This window comes from Neophocaena asiaeorientalis, unplaced genomic scaffold (genome assembly GCF_003031525.2).
Source record: "Neophocaena asiaeorientalis asiaeorientalis breed wild unplaced genomic scaffold, Neophocaena_asiaeorientalis_V1.1 scaffold150, whole genome shotgun sequence".
Taxonomy (NCBI): Eukaryota; Metazoa; Chordata; class Mammalia; order Artiodactyla; family Phocoenidae; genus Neophocaena; species Neophocaena asiaeorientalis.
In genome coordinates this window covers 20492613-20515254 of record NW_020176571.1, presented here as the reverse complement: position 1 = coordinate 20515254, position 22642 = coordinate 20492613, and the positions used below count along the sequence as shown (strand labels likewise).

General features: G+C 41.1%; 1 protein-coding gene across 3 annotated transcripts in view; it reads right to left on the bottom strand.

Annotated features, from left to right (window-relative positions):
- SSPN (sarcospan) overlaps positions 1–22642 on the bottom strand; it is a 125166-nt gene that overhangs the window by 2405 nt on the left and 100119 nt on the right. For 2 of the 3 annotated variants that reach the window (XM_024733439.1, XM_024733437.1), the window contains exon 2: positions 5707–5793. In XM_024733439.1, the coding sequence (XP_024589207.1) occupies positions 5707–5763 (57 nt within the window). In that variant the 5' untranslated portion in view covers positions 5764–5793. Of the gene's footprint in view, positions 1–5706; positions 5794–18015; positions 18095–22642 lie in introns of those variants that run through there. The other variant, XM_024733438.1, reaches the window with a different exon arrangement.

Sequence of the window (22642 nt, the reverse complement as noted above, 5' to 3'; positions counted from 1 at the left end):
TGAAACAAGACTAGAAAGTAGAGAACAAATTTCTTCAATGTAAACACTGTGTTGGCCAAAATTGGCCATGATTGGTCAACTAGCAACATGGGTTAATGAAAAAGACTATATTCAATGGAGTGGTTGCCAAACTGTGTCCAGGAAGGCCAGGATCCCCAGTGAGAGGTTGCTGGGGGGAAAAAAATTATGGTTCCAGAAGGTGGGTGACTTGATCACCTATAAGTCTCATCCCAAGTCCACCTATAACCATGTAGTTTCTGAGCATAAAAATAAACTGTAAGTGGTCCCTCAGCCACCAAAGTTCTGAACACCATTGGCTTATGTGTTAGCCTTGGAATGGAAAAGTCTGGTTAAAGTTCTAACTCTGCTACTAAAGAACCATGGAATCCCTGAACAGCTCAGACACTTACCCTACACCTGAAATTTTTTTTTTTTTACGGTACGTGGGCCTCTCACTGTTGTGGCCTCTCCCGTTGCAGAGCACAGGCTCTGGATGCACAGGCTCAGCGGCCATGGCTCACGGGCCCAGCCGCTCCGCGGCATGTGGGATCTTCCCGGACCGGGGCACGAACCCGTGTCCCCTGAGTCGGCAGGCAGACTCTCAACCACTGCACCGCCAGGGAAGCCCCCCACCTGAAATATTTTGATCAAAAATTGTGGGTGCTTATTGACGTGGCCACAATATAAACCATTTTACAGAACAAGAAATCTTGTGATTGGACTTCCCTACTGAAAACCTTGCTCTTAATGGCCCAACCTACTGAGGACCTAGATAAGGAACAGAGTCCCCAGCTGTTGGGACTGGTGTACTGAACCCAGTTCTTAGTGCAAGATTTACATTCCCATAGTCAAAAGTTGCTCATAGAGCAATTCTGCTGAATGTGAACTCCTCAAAGGAAGATTAGTCACGTCCAAGTTCAGATGAAAGTTGCTCTGAAAAGATTATGCCCTCCGCCTGCCTCCAACTAATTGCAACTCAAAATAAAAACATGTATGCAAGATTATAAAATATGTGTGCATAAGTCCTCCAGATGAGTGATTTTGCACACAGGGACAATTTCAAATGTTTTCAAGTCTTAAATATAGAATACTTAAAATTTTATGTTTTCTGTCTTGACTGGTGTGTGTGTGTGTGTTGGTGTCCTGAGCATGTGTCTGGTTTGCTTGGAAGCTTCACTGCGGACACAGGAAGAGAGTGGACCTGGTTAAAGCCGTTTCATCTTCCTATGGCTGCACGAGCAAAGAGTGCAGAGGTTCTTCGGATCTTCTCATCAAAAATATCTTACACACACACTCTCTTTTTCATTTTCAAATCATACGAAGGACTGTCAAATACAACCCACATTTCTTCATCTGTGAAACAGTTTATGGAAACATCTTTCTCAGGGACATAACAAGGATAACTTATACTGAACACATTTAGCCTCCCTTGGAGGAAGGGAACCAGAAAAACACACAGTGAAACAAACCATTTCAAAAATTTAAGAGGAAATATTTAATCTGTGCTATTGAATGCATCACCTTGGTCCTGCCTGTCGCCAAATTTTCAGTGGCCATATTTTCTGCAAAAAAAAAGTAGTTCTTGGGCTAAAAAAGTATGGATTTATTTTGTGGGGCCATTGGGATAGAATATTTGAATTATTCTGGGTTGTTTTGAAATATTCAGACTTGACAACTGACTTCAAACTCTTGATGCCAAGGGCCAAATTAGATTGTGCTGGCCGTGTCGTGCGTGCCTGCCCATGACAGCTGCATTTCCAGTGCCTGGGACATGAGTGACTATACCAGCAGGGAGGGCCCAAATTAAGGGATGATTTTTTACCTGAGAGTCATCTGCCTAGCAGAATGGCCCCAGTTGGAGTTTTCTTCATACACTTTATTGCCATCAGTGGATGGGGCTACGGAGGTCCTGTCATAACTCTCTCCCACACACTCATCCTTAGATAGAGAATTTATAGAACATCCGCTGGGGCATTATCTTGAAACAATGACAATAATCCCTCATTCTCGATCTGTAAATTATTCAAATAGCTGCAAAAAATATTCTCTCATAACCATCACAAAAATCCGTTTGCTGAAATGAGAGTTTTCCTCTTCTTTTTTTTTTTGCGGTATGCGGGCCTCTCACTGTTGTGGCCTCTCCCGTTGCAGAGCACAGGCTCCGGATGTGCAGGCTCAGCGGCCATGGCTCACGGGCCCAGCCGCTCTGCGGCATGTGGGATCTTCCCAGACAGGGGCACGAACCCGTGTTCCCTGCAGTGGCAGGCGGACTCTCAACCACTGCGCCACCAGGGAAGACCCTGTCTCTTCTTAAAAGATAACTTTTGGGCCCAAAGAGCAAAAGATTTGCCCAAGACTTTTACCAAGTACACAGCAGTGCCTGGTGATTGTTACAGGCATGGACTGGAGAGCAGACAGCCTGAGTTAGAATCCCAGTTCTCCCCTCCATAACTATGAACCTTGGGCAAATTAAATCTATCCCATGGGTACCTTTGTTTCTTCATCTAGCACCTAAGTCACAAGATTACTCTAAGGATCAAAATAATTGATACTGGGCTTTCCTGGTTTAAATATTTAAGTATTCTTGAAATGAACACATTAGCAGACCTGGAAAGAGCTGCCAGTTCTCAGGACTTTTAGGATATCAACCCTATACTGGCTTTGTGTTATTCTATGTCACGTGAGAGTAACAACACATCCTTGGCCTGTAGAAAGGATGTGAACATTTACACAAGCACAGAGACTACTCAATTTTAATTGAGCATATTAAATATTCTAGAAGCCTCAAGAGCGCAAACAAAAGCCATGCCCCTCAGCTCCTTTAAATATGAATACATTTTCATTGGTGCATTAGCTCACACATTGTGATTCTGCCTCTCCCACTGCAGGAAAGCATCGGGCCAAGTAAGCAAGAGTGAGCCACAGAATCAAGTTTCTTATCCATTTCAAGACATAAATATAGACTTGATCGGCCAAAGCCTGTGGGCTACATCTGCAGCGCTGTAGCATTTTTTCCTTCGCGGCTTTTAACTCAGCTGACAGCAACAAGCTTCTGGGTCAGAATCTGTAATTTAAAATCAAGTGGCTTACTTTACCTACACGGCACACATAACTATCAATAAGAGTGTTTACGATGACCTTGGGGAGGCCAGCAAATATATTTTGATACCAGCGGGGCTCGGGATGCATCTGTCTTGCCTGTGTCAGTCCGGGCGGCCGGCACTGCGCAGCGGGCGGAGGCGGGCGCCCCCGGCGCTTATGTAACCACAGCGCCCGGGGGCACGCCCCGCGCTTGCCGCCTCTAATTGGTACCCGGCCGCCGCTTCAAAGTTCAGAGGCTATTGCGACTGCAATGCCCTCGTGGGGAATGTGCCCCGGAGTGTTTTTGCACGCACACGAACCAGACACGTTTCTGAACATCATCAAGGTGAGCCCCGAGAAAACAGAGGATAGGCAGGAGGCCCAATCAGCGGCCGGATGGCCCGCCGAGCCCAGGAGCAGAACTCGGGAGCAGGGCCCGGGGAGAAAGATGGAAGGCGCCGGCGGCTTACAGGGCTTGCCAAAGGGCCGCCAGAGAAGACTGTGCTAGCTTGAGATGAAAAGACAAGCCTCCGTGGCCACTGTCTGTAAGGAAAAGGGAAGTGTGTGGGGCGCGCGCGCGCGTGTGTGTGTGTGTGTACGCGCGCGCGCGCTAGCACAGGCTGCAGTAAAGCGCTGGCATCACCCCCGTATTGCTTGTCCTGACTATCTGGGCGTTCAACAGAAGGAAATAAATTCGCCACCAAAGCTTGGTCCAGGGGTATCAACACGTAAGCACTAAAATGCGGTTTTGCTAGTGAGAAACACCTCATGAAGATGCATTTTATTCCTTCTCCCCCACATGATGTCAGGAGCACAAGGGAAGTCCGCTGTAACCTGTTGTGCCTTTGGAAAACCTGGAGATTGACGGAGCTCATTTTCGACCTGAAGGTAATATAGCGGGCACCTTAGAGAGCTGGCAGCAAGCATCACTAAAGGTCACATTCAGAAGAGAAAAGTGCCTCTGTATTTGTCAATGTCTGTCACAGGTGAAAAAAAAGATAGTTAATGAGATCTTCCTAGTGGTGAATTCTCAACCTGGCTGACATTGGCAGTGACTTTTTTATTTTTTAATTTTTTTTGTCCTTGCTCCTTATTTTAAATGCAGACGTTGAGATGGCTTTAGGGGCCTCTGTGAAGATGTTGCTGTTGCCTCTGCTGTTTCCTGGGATCATGGTGGAGAGGGGGATGAGGGCATTTCACAGAAACTGATGAACCTAGTTTAGAGCCCTTTTTACCTAATGAATGAAATTCCCATAATTTAACAGATCATTTCTTACTAGGCTTTAAAAAACAAAATCATCACTAAGCCTTGTAGTTTATTCAGACTTCTACCAAAAAAGTAAACATGGACTGATGTCTGCTCTATCTGGCCTTCTTTTTAAGGGACACCCTCAGACAGAAAAAGTAAAATTTCCAAGGGGGGTGGGGGGGCATCTCCACCAAAATTCTAACTCTATCAATTTTTAAAATAGCATCCATTAAATTTTTAAATTAGAAGAGTTACATCTAACTATTGGAGAACATCTCAAAATTGAAGAAAAAAACTACACAATGTAGGTATAATCCCACCACTCAGAGAAACTATTTTTTCTGTGCATATAAGAGCTATTTGTTTAATCTCCGTAGGATCATAGCATACATTTTGTGTAGCCAGTTTCTTTTTGCTAGTTAAAATAATTTGAATATTTTATTCACTAATTACTCTTTCACGACATGACTTAAATATATATATGTATGTATATATGAGCACATTGCTTTTTTATGTCAGTAGCTTTTATATCAATATACTAGAATATACTAACATCTTACAAAGGAGTATCCAGTTTTTATGTTTTCTTATAGAAGAAAAGTAAACAATGTGACTGGACCCCCAAACCAAAACAAAACCAAACCAACATTACAGAAAGCTTTTTGTTCTCTGCTACAGGAGTTGAAAGAAAATGTAGGAATTTGATTTCTACCAACTGATTTCTGAGTGGGCTGTTTATCTCCCTAAACTCTGAAAGGGTGTGTCTGTGTTTCCCTTTGGAGCAGATTCTACTGTGCAGTGAAAATGCTGTGTAGTTGAATTGGCTCCAACCAAACACAGTGTCTCTAAAAAAAACGGCACTCAGGAAAGGCACACACACTTGCTAAACCAAGCATACCCCAACCTCCTGCCTTTGCCCTCAGATTCTTGGCACAGGTCATTTGGATGCACCCAATGTACCTTTTCTGTCTCAGTGATCCCACCTACCAAGGGAAATACACTTAGACTGCTTCATTATTAAAACATTCTAAAAAAAACCCCCCAAGATGGGGAAGTGGGCACTGATATAGACACTTTTTCCCTGGCCAAGTGTTTTGCTGAACTGATGAGTTTTCAATTTTCCTTTTAAGGGCATTGGAGGGCACTTCATATGCTCTGTGCCAATCCAGTTCATGGAAATTAAGACTTAAAAAAAAAAAAAAATCAGCATTACCTTTGGGGTCTGGATGAATGCCCTCCTAAAACATATTTTGGCCTGTCTAAAAATGCAATTTCTAGAATAATCAGATATACAACCCCTTAAAAAGTCCTCCTTAATTTTGTACTTGTGTTTCCTTCTATGTGATGATAAAAGAGAAAGAAAAAGGACAACTTACTTTCATGGCAAACTGGATACAAGTCCGTTCGTCAACTTGATAGGAGACACAAAGCATAAACAAACCAAGATAGGCCACTAAGCAGACCTGCAATGGAGAACAGGGAGGAAAGGTTGTTATCGAGGAAAGCCGTGCGTTCTAATGACATCAATCTCAGTGTCTTTCACCGGTAACATCCTTGTTATCAAGGTGCTCATTTCATTTGCTTATCTTTATGTGCTATTTTTTCTCAGCTTGTGGAACAGAGTTTTAAAAATAGGAAAATCAATTTATTTCAATTTAGCCAGTATTTATTAAGTCCTTTCGATGTGCCAGGTGCTGTAGAAGGTCCTTCAGCAAATACAATGATGAACAAAATTTCCTCAACCTCAGTAACTGTACGGTCCAGGCCAGGCCACGATAAGCGCACACACTATTCTACGGCAGGGCATTCTGTGTCAAATGCTATTCAGAGAAGTACAAAAAGAAGAAAAAAATAACATTGAATTGGGCAATTAAAAAAGCCTTCTCTAAAGAGGTGGATTTGAAATGGTCCTTGAAAGGGATGATGATAATAATAATGATCACTACCAGTTACGGAAGACTTACCTTGTGCTTGGGCTCTTCTAAGGCCTTTTGTATGGATTTCTTCAAGTAATCAGCACAAAACCCCATGAAGTAGGTGCTATTATGATCCTCACATTATAAGTGAGGAAACAAGCACAAAGCTAGTAAATGATGGAACCCGCCCTCAAACCAGGTAGCTTGGGTGAAACAGTACGAGCGCAGGCGGATGCAGGACTGTGTGCGGAAAGAATAGCAAATGTGTATCTACAGTTGAAATAATAAAATATAGAGCAGAAAATGTAGGTGGAAAGTCTGGGGATGTAGAACTGAGTTAGGAAGTAGTGGAGTTCCCTTGACCATTTCTGAGCAGGGGAATGACATGATTCAAGACACGTTTCTGGAAAATGAGCAGTGGTGTTGGGTGGGTTGCCGGTGAGAACACCAGAATCTTATTTTACTAATCTAAGCAAGATTAATCTATCAGGTGAGCCAGAGCTCAGAGGGTGGTGGACGAAGTCAGAGAAAGAGGTGAGAGGAAAGATGTAGTAAAAGTAAAATGTATACATCTTGGCTATTGCATGACCAATGGGAGGACACTGGAGTGGGAGAAATAGAAAGCCATCTCCAAGTTTTTGAGTGTCAGTGATAGAAAGAGTGGGGGTGGGGGTTTGCAACTGACCCAAAGAAGGCTGGCAGGAGGCATGGCAACTTTGAGGGAAAACACTCAATTTTTAAAACAATTTTTTAAACCGAAGTGTAGTTAATTTACAATGTTGCGTTAGCTTCAGGTGTACAGCAAAGTGATTCGGTTATTTATATATATATATTTAGGTTCTTTTCCATTATAGATTATTACAAGACACTGAATATAGTTCCCTATGTGATACAATAGGTCCTTGTTGTTTACCTACTTTATATACAGTAGTGTGTATCTGCTAATCCCAAACTCCTAGTTTATCTACAACCCCACCCCCCGCTATCCCCTCTGGTAACCATAAGTTTGTTTTCTATGTCTGTGAGTCTATTTCTGGCTTGTAAATAAGTTCATTTATATCATTTTTAAGAGTCCACATATAAGTGATATCATATGATGTTTCGCTTTCTCTGTCTGACTTACTTCACTTAATGTGATAATCTCTAGGTCCATCCATGTTGTTGCAAATGGCATTATTTCATTCCTTTTTATGGCTGAATAATGTTCCATTATATATATATATATATCCAGAGAAAACACTAATTCGAAAAAATACACGCACCCCAATGTTCATAGCAGAACTATTTACAATGGCCAAGACATGGAAGCAACCTAAGTGTCCAGCGACAGATGAATGGATAAAGAAGATGTGGTATATAAAACCTACTCGATTTGATTTTCTTTTTAGTGCATTGGAGTTTCTTAAGCTGTGATTTAGAGTTTCTAATCAAAGCATACCTATTCACACTCAACTTTGGGAACCTTAAAAAGTTGCTAAGCTCTACTTTAGGATGAAAAACGTAAGCAACAGAATTGCATTTTCTGATAAGCACAATTTTCCTAGAGACAATGTTGGAAGGGTGGCTGAGAGTCACCCAGCAAGTCATTAGATGGCTGGTTTGGTGATACTCGTAACTCCTATCCCCAGGGCCAGCTTTGAACCTCGGACCTGCTAGGGTGGTAGAGCTGTTTATTTACAAAGCCAACACAACATTTTAACGTAGCACCTCTATCCTATTCTCCCCTTGATTACAAAATCAATAAGTGGCTTGTGCCCTCACTGGTTCCCAAGTTGCAGGTTTAGGTTTCCACTGGACTATGAAGCCAAAAGCCAAGCCTTCCTTGAGTACAGGCTGTTTGCAGGGTTTTCCACCATTAGGACAGGCTGATGGTTAAAAGCAGAGATGACATTCCTAGTTCAACAGATACAGCGTGGGCTGGAGAGGGCTGGGTAGAAAACAAAGCAGATAGGACCCACAGAGACAGCTTTTCAGCAGAGCACGGGCAGATGTGGAGGTAATGACACTGAAGTTGTTTGTGTAACCCACAATGTGGCCATATTTCCAAGGCAGGGATGAAGTTCCTTTTCAAAACTCTTTTAAAAATATACCTAAAAAAATATATCTAATTGAGGTATAAGTTTGATAAGGCCTGTAATGGCTTACTATGTATTTTCAAATTAAGAATTTTCAGAGCTAGGGACTTCCCAGTGGTAAAGAATCCACCTTCCAATTCAGGGGATGTGGGTTTGATCCCTGGTCAGGGAACTAAGATCCCACGTCCTGCAGGGCAACTAAGCCTGCACACCACAACTACTGAGCTTGCGCGCCTCAACGAGAGAGCCCACGTACCGCAAACTACAGAGCCCACGCACTCTGGAACCCACGAGCCACAACTAGAGAGAGAAAACCTGCCCGCCACAACTAGAGAGAAGCCTGCACACCACAACAGAGTCCACGCCGCAACGAAAAGATCCCGCGTGTCTCAACGAAGACCCCTCGAGCTGCAACTAAGACCCGAGGCAGCCAAAAATATAAAGAAAATAAATAAGTAAAATTTTTAAAATGCTTTAAAAAAAAGAATTTGAAGAACTAAAACAATGGAAGAAAGACCTTTTCTTTTTTGTTTATTGGCAAGAAACCCAGTGGAAGCTTCTAAACTTGCTTGTGGGGATGGTTAGATCCCTAAGTACGTGCCTAGGCTCACTTGTTAGCATCTGTCTGCAGGTGCACAGGGTCAGGCTCTCTCCTACATAACTGTCTTTGTCCCTAGAGGCTATTGTGAAGTTGGCAATTGCCAAAACTCTCCCCTTTGTCTTCATGAGAGACACATTCCAACAATCAAGCCTAAATGACTAGTATCTTAAAAATCTGACTCTGCCTTCCTTGAACAAATTTTTCTACTTCAGTAGTGTCTACTTCTGTGAAGCCTTAATTTAGCCTGGCTTCCGGCAAGAAGTTGCACAAGAACATATAACCTCACTCTAGAGTATTTCACTTAGTCAGTCGACAGAACTCTTTTTGAGGCCAGACTCTTTTAACAGCTCCAGGAACCGAGCACTGAAAATCCAGTCTCAGCCTTCAAGGAGCTCTCAGTTCAGTGGGAAAGAGAGGAGAGTGAAGTTACAGTACCATGTAAATTTTAGGACCGTATCTGCTGTAATACACTGAAGGTGTGATTAACCTGAAGGCAACTTGAAGAAACTTCCTGGAGGAAGATGGATTTTGAAAGGTAAGCAGAAATTAAGCAGAAGGATGTTAGGAAGAGTAGAGTAAGTACTAGTGGGTACAAAAGCATGGAGAAATGCAGAGTAAACATTGAGGTCTCCCAGAGCTCTGGTGCAGAGGATGGGAGAAGAAAAAGCCAAAGATGAGCTTGTAGAGATGGGCAGGAAGTAGGTCACAAGGAACTTTTATTTCAATCTAGGACATTTGAGGCAAGGGAATCATGTGATCAACGTTGCCTTTTAGAATGGTCTTTCCAGCTGTGAAGAATGGATTGGGAAGGGAAGACCAGCTGGGAGGCTGTTCTCCATCTATGGAGAAATGATGAGTGCCTGAGCTCAGGTAGCAGTAGGGACCGAGAGTAGGTGTGTTTGAGTGATGTTAAGGAAACAGAATCCAAGGCTCTAAGAACTGATTAGGTGTGAGGGTTGAAGGAGAGGGAGGATTAAGCAAAGTGCTCAGCTACCTGACTTGAGCTGTCAGGTGGATGGAGTTCACGTTTAGTAAGGCACAAGATACAAGAGGAAGAGCAGAATGGGAATGGAAACCGATAATGCCCACCTGAACTGAAATCTCAGACACGTGGGCCTAGAACTCATGAAAGGGATCTTAGCTGAACATAAGCCCTTAAAGCAATGGAAACCATCAGAAATGCTGGGTCACCCAGAAACAGTCTAGGCAAAACAAAAAAAGGCCAAGGAAGTTACCCAGTTATGAAGAACCATTGAATAGTTTGAGCAGAAAGCATCTCAAATACACTTCATATAACTTTGGTTGTACATCACGACATGTCTAAATACTATGAAACTGATCATCCTTCTGGATTTTTGAAAGTTTCACTTCTAGGTCCTAGTGTAGGATATTTGCTATAAAGCCTGGATCAATCCAACATATTTTATTTTAATATTTATTATTTATTTATTTGGTTGCGCCGGGTCTTAGTTTTGGCAGGTGGGCTCCTTCGTTGTGGCTTGCAAACTCTTAGTTGCGGCATGCATGTGGGATCTAGTTCCCTGACCAGGGATCAAACCCGGGCCCCCTGCACTGGGAGCAAGGAGTCTTAACCACTGCGCTACCAGGGAAGTCCCAATCCAACATATTTTAATTTCTTGGCCTTCTGATAGGGCTCAATCGGCTCTGGGAGGGGGTGGGGAGTTCATTTTCTTACCTACAGATTTGCATATTAGAACAATACTTCTTTATCAGAGGGTTTATTGGAATTTAGAATGCAAGCACTTTATAGAATAGTATTTATTGAACACTTAAAACTGAAGGCTTATCATCAAAAAATCTAGAAACAATAAATGCTGGAGAGGCTGTGGAGAAAAGGGAACCCTCCTGCACTGTTGGTGGGAATGTAAATTGTTACAGCCACTATGGAGAACAGTATGGAGGTTCCTTAAAAAACTACAAATAGAACTACCATACGACCCAGCAATCCCACTACTGGGCCTATACCCTGAGAAAACCATAATTCAAAAAGAGTCATGTACCAAAGTGTCTATTGCAGCTCTATTTACAATAGCCAGGACATGGAAGCAACCTAAGTGTCCACCATAGGATGAATGGATAAAGAAGATGTGGCACATATATACAATGGAATATTAGCCATAAAAAGAAATGAAATTGATATTTGTGGTGAGGTGGATGGACCTACAGTCTGTCACACAGAGTGAAGTAAGTCAGAAAGAGAAAAACAAATACCGTAGGCTAACACATATATATGGAATCTAAGGAAAAAAAAAAAAGGTCATGAAGAACCTAGGGGTAAGACAGGAATAAAGGCACAGACCTACTAGAGAATGGATTTGAGGATGCGGGGAGGGAGAATGGTAAGCTGGGACAAAGTAAGAGAGTGGCATGGACATATATACACTACCAAACGTAAGATAGATAGCTAGTGGGAAGCAGCCACATAGCACAGGGAGATCAGCTCAGTGCTTTGTGGCCACCTAGAGGGGTGGGATAGGGAGGGTGGGAGGGAGAGGCAAGAGGGAGGAGGTATGGGGATATATGTATATGTATAACTGATTCACTTTGTTATAAAGCAGAAACTAACACACCATTGTAAGGCAATTATACGCCAATAAAGATGTTTTAAAAAATCCAAAAACTGAAGGCTTTATGGCCACGGGGAGGAAACCAGATTTCTCATGCGAGACTACGGGTCTTGTTTTCTGAGTGGGCAGGACGTGGGCACACCAGGAAGACAGGGTGCTCTGGCTTCCCAGGGTGGGGAAGGAGGAGCTCTTGTTAATGAGTGGTGATACTCGCCAGGCCTCTCTGGAACAACATTCTTGGATTCTGGGCCAGGGCTTCCATTGGATATGGTGAGGTGAGACCCATGGAAGAGGAAAATGGCAGTTACATAAGATTTTCAAGAAGGCACCCATTGGACCAGGGGCAGACAGGTGGTATCACTGAACACAAAACCAGACAAGACCTGGGTGGCACTGGGAAAACTAGTGCTGAAAGGGCAGCTAGCCCTGAAGAGCTTGTGAAGATTTAGTTCATGTACAGATGGATAATTATGTTGATAAGAAAAGCTTGAAAAGATTTTTTTAGTGAAAAAAAATCCCATAATTTTAAACCTGTTTTTGGATGCATGTTTCTGCAATCTGTTTAGCAAGAAGAGAAAACCTAAGTCGCAAACTCCACATTCTGTCTAAAGATGTTCTTTGACTGCTCAGAGTGAAGACTGCATTCTCTCTTGAGAGTTAGAAAGTTAAGCAGAGTTGAAATGTTCTCTGAATGTTAAATCCATTTCTAGATGTACGAGTCCTGAGTCTTGTCACACTTTGTGTTATTCCTGCAGTGGTACCTTTTGAGGATTGGCTTATTATGAATAAAAAGTGAATGGTGGATGGACCTGGGTCTTGGAGATTTACCTACATATCATTTTTTTTTCCTTTTCATTTTGGCATAGCTAGAAGGTATCACCCTAAAACATTTTGTGAGAATGCGAATTATTGGTATTTACTTCGCTCCATGTCATATTTATATTCTGGTCTTGTGACATTCACACAACCTCCAATTTATTTGTTTTCTTCTTTTTGTTGTTGACAGAGCAGCTTGACAGGGCTATCTGGAGAATACAACCTCCTCTGTCAAATGTCTTTCAAGGTTTCTCTCCTCCTTCCATCCCCCCCTTTCGTTTGTGTCCCTGAAATGTGACTCTATTTCTGTTAGTTAATCAATGTTCACCTGTGTATTTAAAGTGCTTTATTTCAGTCAATATAGTAACAAGATGGACTCTCCTCTCATATTTGCACAGCCAGTTGATCAACAAGAGATGTAGCAGAACTGTACATATTTCTCTGGATATTTCTTAAGAGAATTTCTATGGGTTTTCACCTATTTAATAGAATTTAAGGTAGAGTATTAGAAATAATTTTCAACAAATGATAGATATATTGCAAAATGTCAAATGAATGCAGTCTCACTCAGGAGAATTGCTTATTAATACATAGTTTATCAGATATTTACATAATATACAAAAGAATATTTCATGAGAATCTATTAAAGGATGTTTATTGGATCAGGATTTCAGAAGGATGGGATAGAATATTTTAGCATAACTCAAGCATTTTTACTAGATTCTCATTGCCACTGCCTCTGGTAAGACAATGTCTAAGCTAGTGGTTCAGGGTTACTTGGAGGGCTTGGTGAAATCTCCCTTATCTCCAGAATTTCTGATCCAATAGGTCTGGGGTGGAGACCGAGAATTTGCATTTCTAATAAATAAGGCCACACTTTGAGAACCACTAGTCTAAGCTAAAAACATAGTCTTCTGGAGAGGCGGAAGGTGGCGGAAGAGTAAGACGTGGAGATCACCCTCCTCCCCAGAGATACATCAGAAATACATCTACACGTGGAACAACTCCTACAGAACACCTACTGAATGCCGGCAGAAGAACTCAGACCTCCCAAAAGGCAAGAAACTCCCCACATACCTGGGTAGGGCAAAAGAAAAAAGAATAAAGAGAGACAAAAGAATAGGGACAGGACCTGCACCAGTGGGAGGGAGCTGTGAAGGAGGAAAGGTTTCCACATACTAGAAGCCCCTTCGCGGGCGAAGACTGTGGGTGGCGGAGGGGAGAAGCTTTGGAGCCGCGGAGAGCACAGCAACAGGGGTGCGGAGGGCAAAGCGGAGAGATTCCCGCACAGAGGATCGGTACCGACCAGCACTCACCAACCCAAGAGGCTTGTCTGCTCACCCGCCGGGGTGGGCAGGGGCTGGGAGCTGAGGCTCGGGCTTCAGTTGGAGCGCAGGGAGAGGACTACCAGCGTGAACACAGCGTGAAGGGATTATTGCACCACACCTAGCCGGGAGGGAGTCCGGGGAAAAGTCTGGACCTGCCAAAGAGGCAAAAGACTTTTTCTTCCCCCTTTGTTTCCTGGTGCGCGAGTAAGAGCGCTGCTTAACGGAGCTCCAGCCATGGCCAACAGCGCGGACCCCAGAGATGGGCAGGAGATGCTAAGGCTGCTGCTGCCACCACCAAGAAGCCTGTGTGCGAGCACAGGTTACTCTCCACACCTCCCCTCCCGGGAGCCTGTGCAGCCCGCCACTGCCAGGGTCCCGGGATCCAGGGACAACTTCCCTGGGAGAACGCACGACGGGCCTCAGGCTGATGCAACGTCACGCCAAGAGGCCGCCGCAGGCTCGCCCCTCATCTGTGCCCCTCCCTCCCCCTGGCCTTAGTGAGCCAGAGCCCCCGAATCAGCGGCTCCTTTAACCCCGTCCTGTCTGAGCGAAGAACAGACGCCCTCCGGCGACCTACACGCAGAGGCGGGGCCAAATGCAAAGCTGAACCCTGGGAGCTGTGCGAACAAAGAAGAGAAAGGGAAATCTCTCCCAGCAGCCTCAGGAGCAGCGGACTAAATCTCCACAATCAACTTGATGTACCTGCATCTGTGGAATACACGAATAGACAACAAATCATCCTAAATTGAGGAGGTGGACTTTGAGAGCAAGATTTATTTTTTTTTTCCACTTTTCCTCTTTTTGTGTGTGTGTATGTGTATGCTTCTGTGAGAGATTTTGTCTGTATAGCTTTGCTTTCACCATTTGTCCTAGGGTTCTATCCATCCGTTTTTTTTTTTTTTTTACTTAAAAAATTTTTTTCTTAATAATTATTTGTTTATTTTAATAACTTTATTTTACCTTATTTTATTTTCTTTTATCCTCTTTCTTTCTTTCCTTCCTTCTTTCTTTCTTTCTCTCTCTTTTTCTCACTTTTATTCTGAGCTGTGGTCACTATACATAGATAATCCTAAAGATGCTACCAGAAAACTACTAGAGCTAATCAATGAATTTGGTAAAGTAGGAGGATACAAAATTGATGCACAGAAATCTCTGGCATTCCTATACACTAATGATGAAAAATCTGAAAGTGAAATCAGGAAAACACTCCCATTTACCATTGCAAGAGAAAGAATAAAATATCTAGGAAGAAACCTACCTAAGGAGACAAAAGACCTGTAATGAGAAAATTATAAGACACTGATGAAAGAAATTAAAAATGATACAAATAGATGGAGAGATATACCATGTTCTTGGATTGGAAGAATCAACATTGTGAAAATGACTCTACTACCCAAAGTAATCTACAGATTCAGTGCAATCCCTATCAAACTACCAATGGCATTTTTCACAGAACTAGAACAAAAAATTTCACAATTTGTATGGAAACACAAAAGACCCCGAAGAGCCACAGCAGTCTTGAGAATGAAAAACAGAGCTGGAGGAATCAGGCTCCCGGACTTCAGACTATACTACAAAGCTACATTAATCAAGACAGTATGGTACTGGCACAAAAATAGAAATATATATCAATAGAACAGGATAGATTCACTTTGTTATAAAGCAGAAACTAACACACCATTGTAAAGCAATTATACTCTAATAAAGATGTAAGAAAAAGAAGAAGATAAAAATAAATAAATAAATAAAAACAGTCTTCTAAATGCTGACGCCTAGTATGGGTTTTATCTGAATGGTTAGGAGTTAGGAGTTTTACACTGACTAGTGGAGTTTCTTATAGAAGAGTTGTTTATTACAAGTAGTAATGGGTTGTAACAATAATAGTTTCCCCATAAATAAGTATAGTCATGGCTATTGTAGCAAAGTTCCTTAAAAGTGGAGGGAAAAAAATCCTTCGTCTTCATCACTTCTTAAATATGACTTCATTCTAGAGCCTGTGGCCTCAGCGAGTGTGGTTGATGGTTTGGGAGCATCTCTAAATCATCACTTAGTGTGATGTGGCTCTCTGCTACTGTTGACAGGCAAAGCCCACTCCACTGCAAGCCAAAGCAAAGCAATCATCCAAAAGTGGACCGCCTCTCCATCGGTGTGCTGGTAAACGTTTAAAAACCAGCTGTAGGGGTGGGAGCTGCTATTTGTAGCACTTTCTAATTTCCATGGTATAAATACTTCTACCAGTGCTGCTTTCAAGCTACCGATGTGAAGTCACTGAGCACAGGGTTGGGAAGAGATGTGCACAATCGTCTTTCACGAGCCCATCAGAGGTGCCCTAGGCACCCCGCACCCCTACCACACTGTTTGCCTATTGGAGTCCCTCCTCTTATTTTAGAAGCATCTGGTTACCAAGTGGGATTAGTTTGTAACTAAGGAGTAAAGTTTGGCACATTACTCTTTATTAGTTGTTTGCAATCCCTGAAACCAGCCTACAGAGTCAGTATAGAGGTGCAGAGGAGTGAGCCAGGGAGAAATCCTAGTACTCATTTCCTAATTTGTGAAAATGGAGTAAGAATCGTAGCAACGTAATCTTTGAGATCTTGTTATTCACGGCCACCCCAGTGAAAGTATCACTCCCCAGCTGAGTCGAGCTCAACAACTTTTATTGTGGTAGGCACTAGGAATATGCAGAATAAGATATGGTCATTGCTCTTTAGAAATTTACAGTTTAAGCCCCACTTTGCAGAGAAACTGAAGCACAGGAAAATTGATTGCCATGGGTAATGCCATCTGACCAGGCTATGCCAGGTGTAAAAATGGGCAGCCCACAGCAGCTCATTCAAATCCCTCCCTCCTGGTCACTCATCAAAATCTCTCATGCTTTCTGTAATGTAAGGGACATTGAATCAACTGTGTTGTCTTTTCCCTGCTGTGCATTACTTTTTAAAGACAACAAAAAGTTTGGTGTTAATCAGATAGGATTTAAATATGGTAGAATGTTGAAGTCATCCCTCCCCACATTTATTATTATTATTAATTATTATTATTTTAAGTCGCATTTTAAGGTAAAAGCAAGATAATAGGATTAAAAAATACTCTAATCAGATGAGGTAAGAAAGGTAAAAATAACTCTCAAAAGCATGAAACATCAAGTAAGAGTTCACTCAACTGGTGGTTACTGCTTCTTTAATTTTGTTAAAACCAAGTCTAGAACTACAGTCAAGGAGACAGTGTGGCATAGTGGGAAAAATGTGGGCTTTAGAGCCTGAAGCTTGAACTGCTGCTTTACTAACTAAATGTTCTTGGACAAAGCAATTTAATTCTTCTTAGCCTTGGTTTCCTTATCTAAGAAATGGAAACAATAAGGCCTTCTTTTGATGGTTAATTCAAGGATTAATGATAATGCAAGTAAAGGGTATAGTATAATACCTTAACAAATAGCTGGAGAATAACTGGTAGTGATTACTACCATAATTATTATTGCAATTAGAGTCACTCATACATTTATTACAGTAGACCAAATTTAGAGTATATTTCAAGCGTCAGAAATGTATTACCAACTTAAACAGGTTTAGAACTGATAACACACCTACTGTCTTGGTTACAAATATTTCATAGTCTACTTTTTATTAGCACCAATGGATACTTGGTGTGGTCTTTATATTTATGTAAGAAAAACGAATTAACAAGTCTAGATTGTTTGACATTTTAATGCTAATATTGAGCAGTTTTACGTGCCAGGCATTAAACTAAGCTCTCTTTGTAAATTATCCCATTTGGTCTTCATAAAAATCCTTGACGTAGTCGCTGTTATTAGCCCATTTTATAGATGATGAAACTAAGCTCAGAAAGGTTTTATGCTCGAGGTTACTTAGCAAATACAGAACTCTAAGCTGTACGTGCCCAAGTACAGAGCTGGCTCTTAACCATTATACACCCCGGTCACCTCTCTGGAGGAATCTGGACAGCCCTATACGTGAAGTGAGAACTGCAGAAATTTGGATAACTTTCCATCATCTGCTCCTCTCCTGTGTGGGATGGCAGGAAGCCCTGGTCCTGAGGTGGGAAGACCAGTCTTTGAGATCCAGACACTGTCCAAGCTGAGGGAATGAGACACAGTCTTTGAGACTCAGTCTCATCATGTATAAAATAGAAAAAATAATACTTTATAATTTAAGGATCATAAGTAACGTGCCTGGAATGGTAGTAGGTATTATTTTTTCCATCTCATATGACCTCAAACTGTGCCAATACAACTTACTCTGAAATTTGAGCTGAAATGAGTAATATATATAAAGGTAGCCCTCTCTCACATCTTAGAAATAATCTCATTCTCTTCATTTAAAAAGTTATCATTGTGTACCTACCATGTGCCAGAAACTCTTTGAGACTCTGGAGATACCACAGTTAACAGAAGAGACAAAAGTCGCTGCCTTGATAGCACCAATGCTTTAAAGTGGAGAGGCAGACTGTAAACAAATGAATAAGTAGAAATATAATGTATCAGTCGTTGAGAAGAGTTATGGAGAGCATAGCACTTACCATCGTAGCTTCTTTTTCACACAAACATGACATATAGTAAATAGCAAAATACAAACAATAAATCCTTAAGGTGATATGTTCTCCCTGAAAAAGGAATTGGTAATCCTAGCAACCCCTTAAGAAAAGATGGTAGACTCAAGATTGTTTCTTATGAGAACCTTGTTGATTGTTATTCCAACAACACATATCCACTATAAGCTGTCTAAGACCTCACAGGCTCTATAAAAGAGAACACATCCGTGACCCCAGAGAAGGGGCAACAGAGGGTAACTACAAAAAGGTTTACAGCAAAATGGGCTGCATCCAAAGGATGGAAACTGGAGCAGTATATCGTAGCTCTGGATCTGACAGACCTAGGTTCAGAACCCACCTCCACCACGTTTTTGCTTTTGGCCTTGGACAAATTAACCTCTTTGAGCCTCAGTTTCATCATCTGTGGGATGATAACCACAGTGCCTACTTCATAAATTGCCGTGAAGATTATATAAGACAGCATGTGTAGAAGGCTTATTATAGTACCAGCACATATGAAGCAGTCAATACTAATTTGTCAAATAAATGAACCCATTCATTGAGAGACTTGGGCTACTTTTGCTTTCATAGCAAGGACCCACTTTTCAAAACTCTCTCTAAAAATGTTAACATAAACAGTTTGCAAACACCTGAGAGGTATAAAACTTCTTTTTCTGAGTCTTTTCCTTTCTGCTACAAGACTGTTTATTATCTACTACTCAGGAAATGCCAATCTTGGTAAACATACCAAGCTGTATATGTTTCTCTGATAACACTATTGTTGCTTTACAAAGATAAGCATTTAATTTCTGAAAACAAAAATCCCATTCAGCTAAAAATATTTTCTATCCATAACAGATCCAAAATTAATATTACTTTTTTTTTAAAAAAGTGAAATTGTTTCAGCCAGACTTAGTGTACAGATATTAATAGGAAGTTCCAAAAGTGATAGGCATGTAAAAGTAAAGGTTCCAAATCAACCAGAGTTTATGGCAGAATTGAACATCAAGATGAGAGAGTAACGTACTTATGGTCAATTAATCTACAACAAAAGAGGCAATATACAATGGAGAAAAGACAGCCTCTTCAATAAGTGGTGCTGGGAAAACTGGACAGCTACATGTAAAAGAATGAAATTAGAACACTCCCTAACACCATACACAAAAATAAACTCAAATGGATTAAAGACGTAAATGTAAGACCAGAAACCATAAAACTCCTAGAGGAAAACATAGGCAGAACACTCTTTGACATAAATCGTAGCAATATTTTTTTGGATCTGTCTCCTAAAGCAAAGGAAATAATAGCAAAAATGAACTAATGGCACCTAATCAAACTTAAAAGCTTTTGCACAATGAAGAAACCGTTTACAAAATGAAAGGACAACCTGCTTAATGGGAGAAAATATTTGCAAATGATATGGTGGATAAGGGGTTAATATCCAAAATATACAAACAGCTCATACAACTTAACATCAAAAAAACAAACAACCCGATCAATAAATGGACAGAAGACCTGAATAGACATTTTTCCAAAGAGGAAATGCAGATGGCCAACAGGGACATAAGAAGATGCTTAACATTGCTAATTATCAGGGAAATGCAAATCAAAACCACAATGATGTATCACATCACAGCCGTCAGAATGGCTGTCATCAAAGAGAACACGGATAACAAATGTTGGCAAGGATGTAGAGAAAAGGGAACTCTCCTACACTGCTGGTGGGAATGTAAATTGGTGCAGCCACTGTGGAAAACAGTATGGAGGTTTCTCAAAAAACTAAAAATAGAACTACCACATGATCCAGCAATTCCACCTCCTGGGTATATATACGTGAAAAAGACAAAAACACTAATTTGAAAAGATACATGCACCCCAGTGTTCACAGCAGCATTAAATACAATTGCCAAGATATGGAAGCAACCTAAGTGTCCATCAACAGATGAAAGGTTAAAGAAGATGTGATACACACACACACACACACACACACACACACACACACTAGAATACTACTCAGCCATAAAAAAGAATGAAGTTTTGTCATTTGCAGCAACATAGATGGGCTTGGAGGGTATTATGCTAAGTGAAATAAGTCAGAGAAAGACAAATACCATATGATAATCACTTATATGTGGAATCTAAATACAACAGACTAGTGAATATAACAAAAAGAAAGCAGACTCACAGATATAGAGAACAAACCACTGGTCACCAGTGGCAAGGTGGGGAGGGGACAATCTAGGGGTAGGGGATTAAGATGTACACACTATTATGTATAAAATCAGCTACAAAGATATATTGTACAATACAGGGAATACAGCCAATATTTTATAATAACTATAACCGTTAAAAGTTGTGAATCACTATTTGGTACACCTGTAACTTACATAATATTGTACATCACCTATACTTCAATAAAAATAAATTTCAACAAGAAAAAAAAAGATGAGGGGTAAACTGCAACTATCTGTCTCTAAACACTACAAACATCAGTATAAGCATTAAAACCTAGAACACTAATCACAATTTTGAAAAAATGTTTCTTCTTGGTTTTTATTAAACTAAGCCCAAAATAGCAGCTTCTTTTCTACTACAAATAAAACTGTAGCTAGCAACAACTTTTTATAGATAGTAAGTTTTGCTAAGGAGTGTTTTATTTGGCCTATAATATATTAGGAAGATATTCAATGCCTTTCCATCTGCCTTAGGAATCTACAACCCCAGAGCTTCATTGCTCTACTCTTTCTATTTTTATTTTTCCATTAGAGTAAAAGTTGCCAATGAAGAGCTGTAGTACAGAAATAGTCTCTTCATCTAAGGGTTAAATTCCTCCTGGCCCAGGAAGAGTTTGGGTTATGACATACATCCCCATCTGTGCATTTCTACATATTTCTTGGAGGGAACAATTTGGAATCTTTAGTTTGCAAGTTAAGATTATTTTTTAAAGAAGCTGGTAGAGATCCAGGTCAAAATTTCTCAGCACAAAGGTAATTCTAGATGACAAATTCTCTCACAGAAAATTATTTCTTTGCAGAGTTTAAGGAGAAAAGACACTTGCTGAACCACACCTAAGTTGAGCTCATCTATAACACATCCCTTCAAACTTTTTCTTCTCCTTTGTTATTATCATTGTCCTTTTGCCTGAGGAGTTGATACCTGACAGATCTATGTCCAATGACTGTAACTCTATGGACTTTTCATATATGGTTATGTAAAGACATTCCAACTGAATCAAAGTTAATGATTTATGTGCTAATTAATTAAATTAAAAAGCAAAAGCAGGCCTATCATCACCTAGAACTTTCTTAAATCTAGATCGCTTTGGAAAATAAATTGTAGAAATACAATTTCTAGGGCTTCCCTGGTGGCGCAGTGGTTGAGAGTCCGCCTGCCGATGCAGGGGACACGGGTTCGTGCCCCGGTCCGGGAAGATCCCACGTCGCGGAGCGGCTGGGCCCGTGAGCCATGGCCGCTGAGCCTGCGCGTCCGGAGCCTGTGCTCCGCAATGGGAGAGGCCACAACGGTGAGAGGTCCGCGTAAAAAAAAAAAAAAAAGAAAAGAAATACAATTTCTAAGAACTTATGAGGCAACTTCAGGAACTTCAGAAAATTATTACTCGTGCAACTGTCAGCAGCAGAGAATGGATTCACCTGCTTTGCTGCGACAAAAGGTCTGATTGGTTGGTCAAGAAGTAGTGTTAAGAGGCACTTACATACCAGAACGAAGTCCTTTGTTTGGTAAAATACAACCTTTCTAATTCCAAGTGGTGGCTTTTATCATGATTTGAAACTATCCAATAACCAGAATTTTATATCTTTATTTTGATATTAATATAGCTATATATCTTTATATATAATCTATCTTTACATATAGAAAGATTATATATGTATAATTCATGATATATAGAAAGATAGACTTTATATATGTATTTAAAATTTTTTTTAACCAATGTTGCATTGTACTTTGCATTGCTGTGTAGTTTAGGCAGATCTGTTGTACAAACACAAAAAGAGCGCGAAGGACAAAGGGACTGCTCTATTTCTTAGCACACATTGTGTCTTGCAGATGTTCACTTATACCTCCTATATTGCTTTATAAGATACTAGAAAACTATCCTGATGGAACTGATAAAAAGGAGTTGGAACTTGTGACCAGAGGCTGGATGAAGGGAGCCTGAATCCCTTAAATCCTGTGGATATAGTGTGCTTCCCTTGATGTTCCTGCCAAAATAAGGCTGGAAAGCTAACAAGATCTGCAAGAGATGTGCCAGTGCAAAGTTGCTACAATTCCTAAGTTTCAAAAACCTTGCTTGAAAACGATTGCAAATAGCTCATAATTTTTTTGTTGTTGTTGTTTGTTTGTTTGTTTGCGGTACGCGGGTCTCACTGTTGTGGCCTCTCCCGTTGCGGAGCACAGGCTCCGGACGCGCAGGCTCAGCGG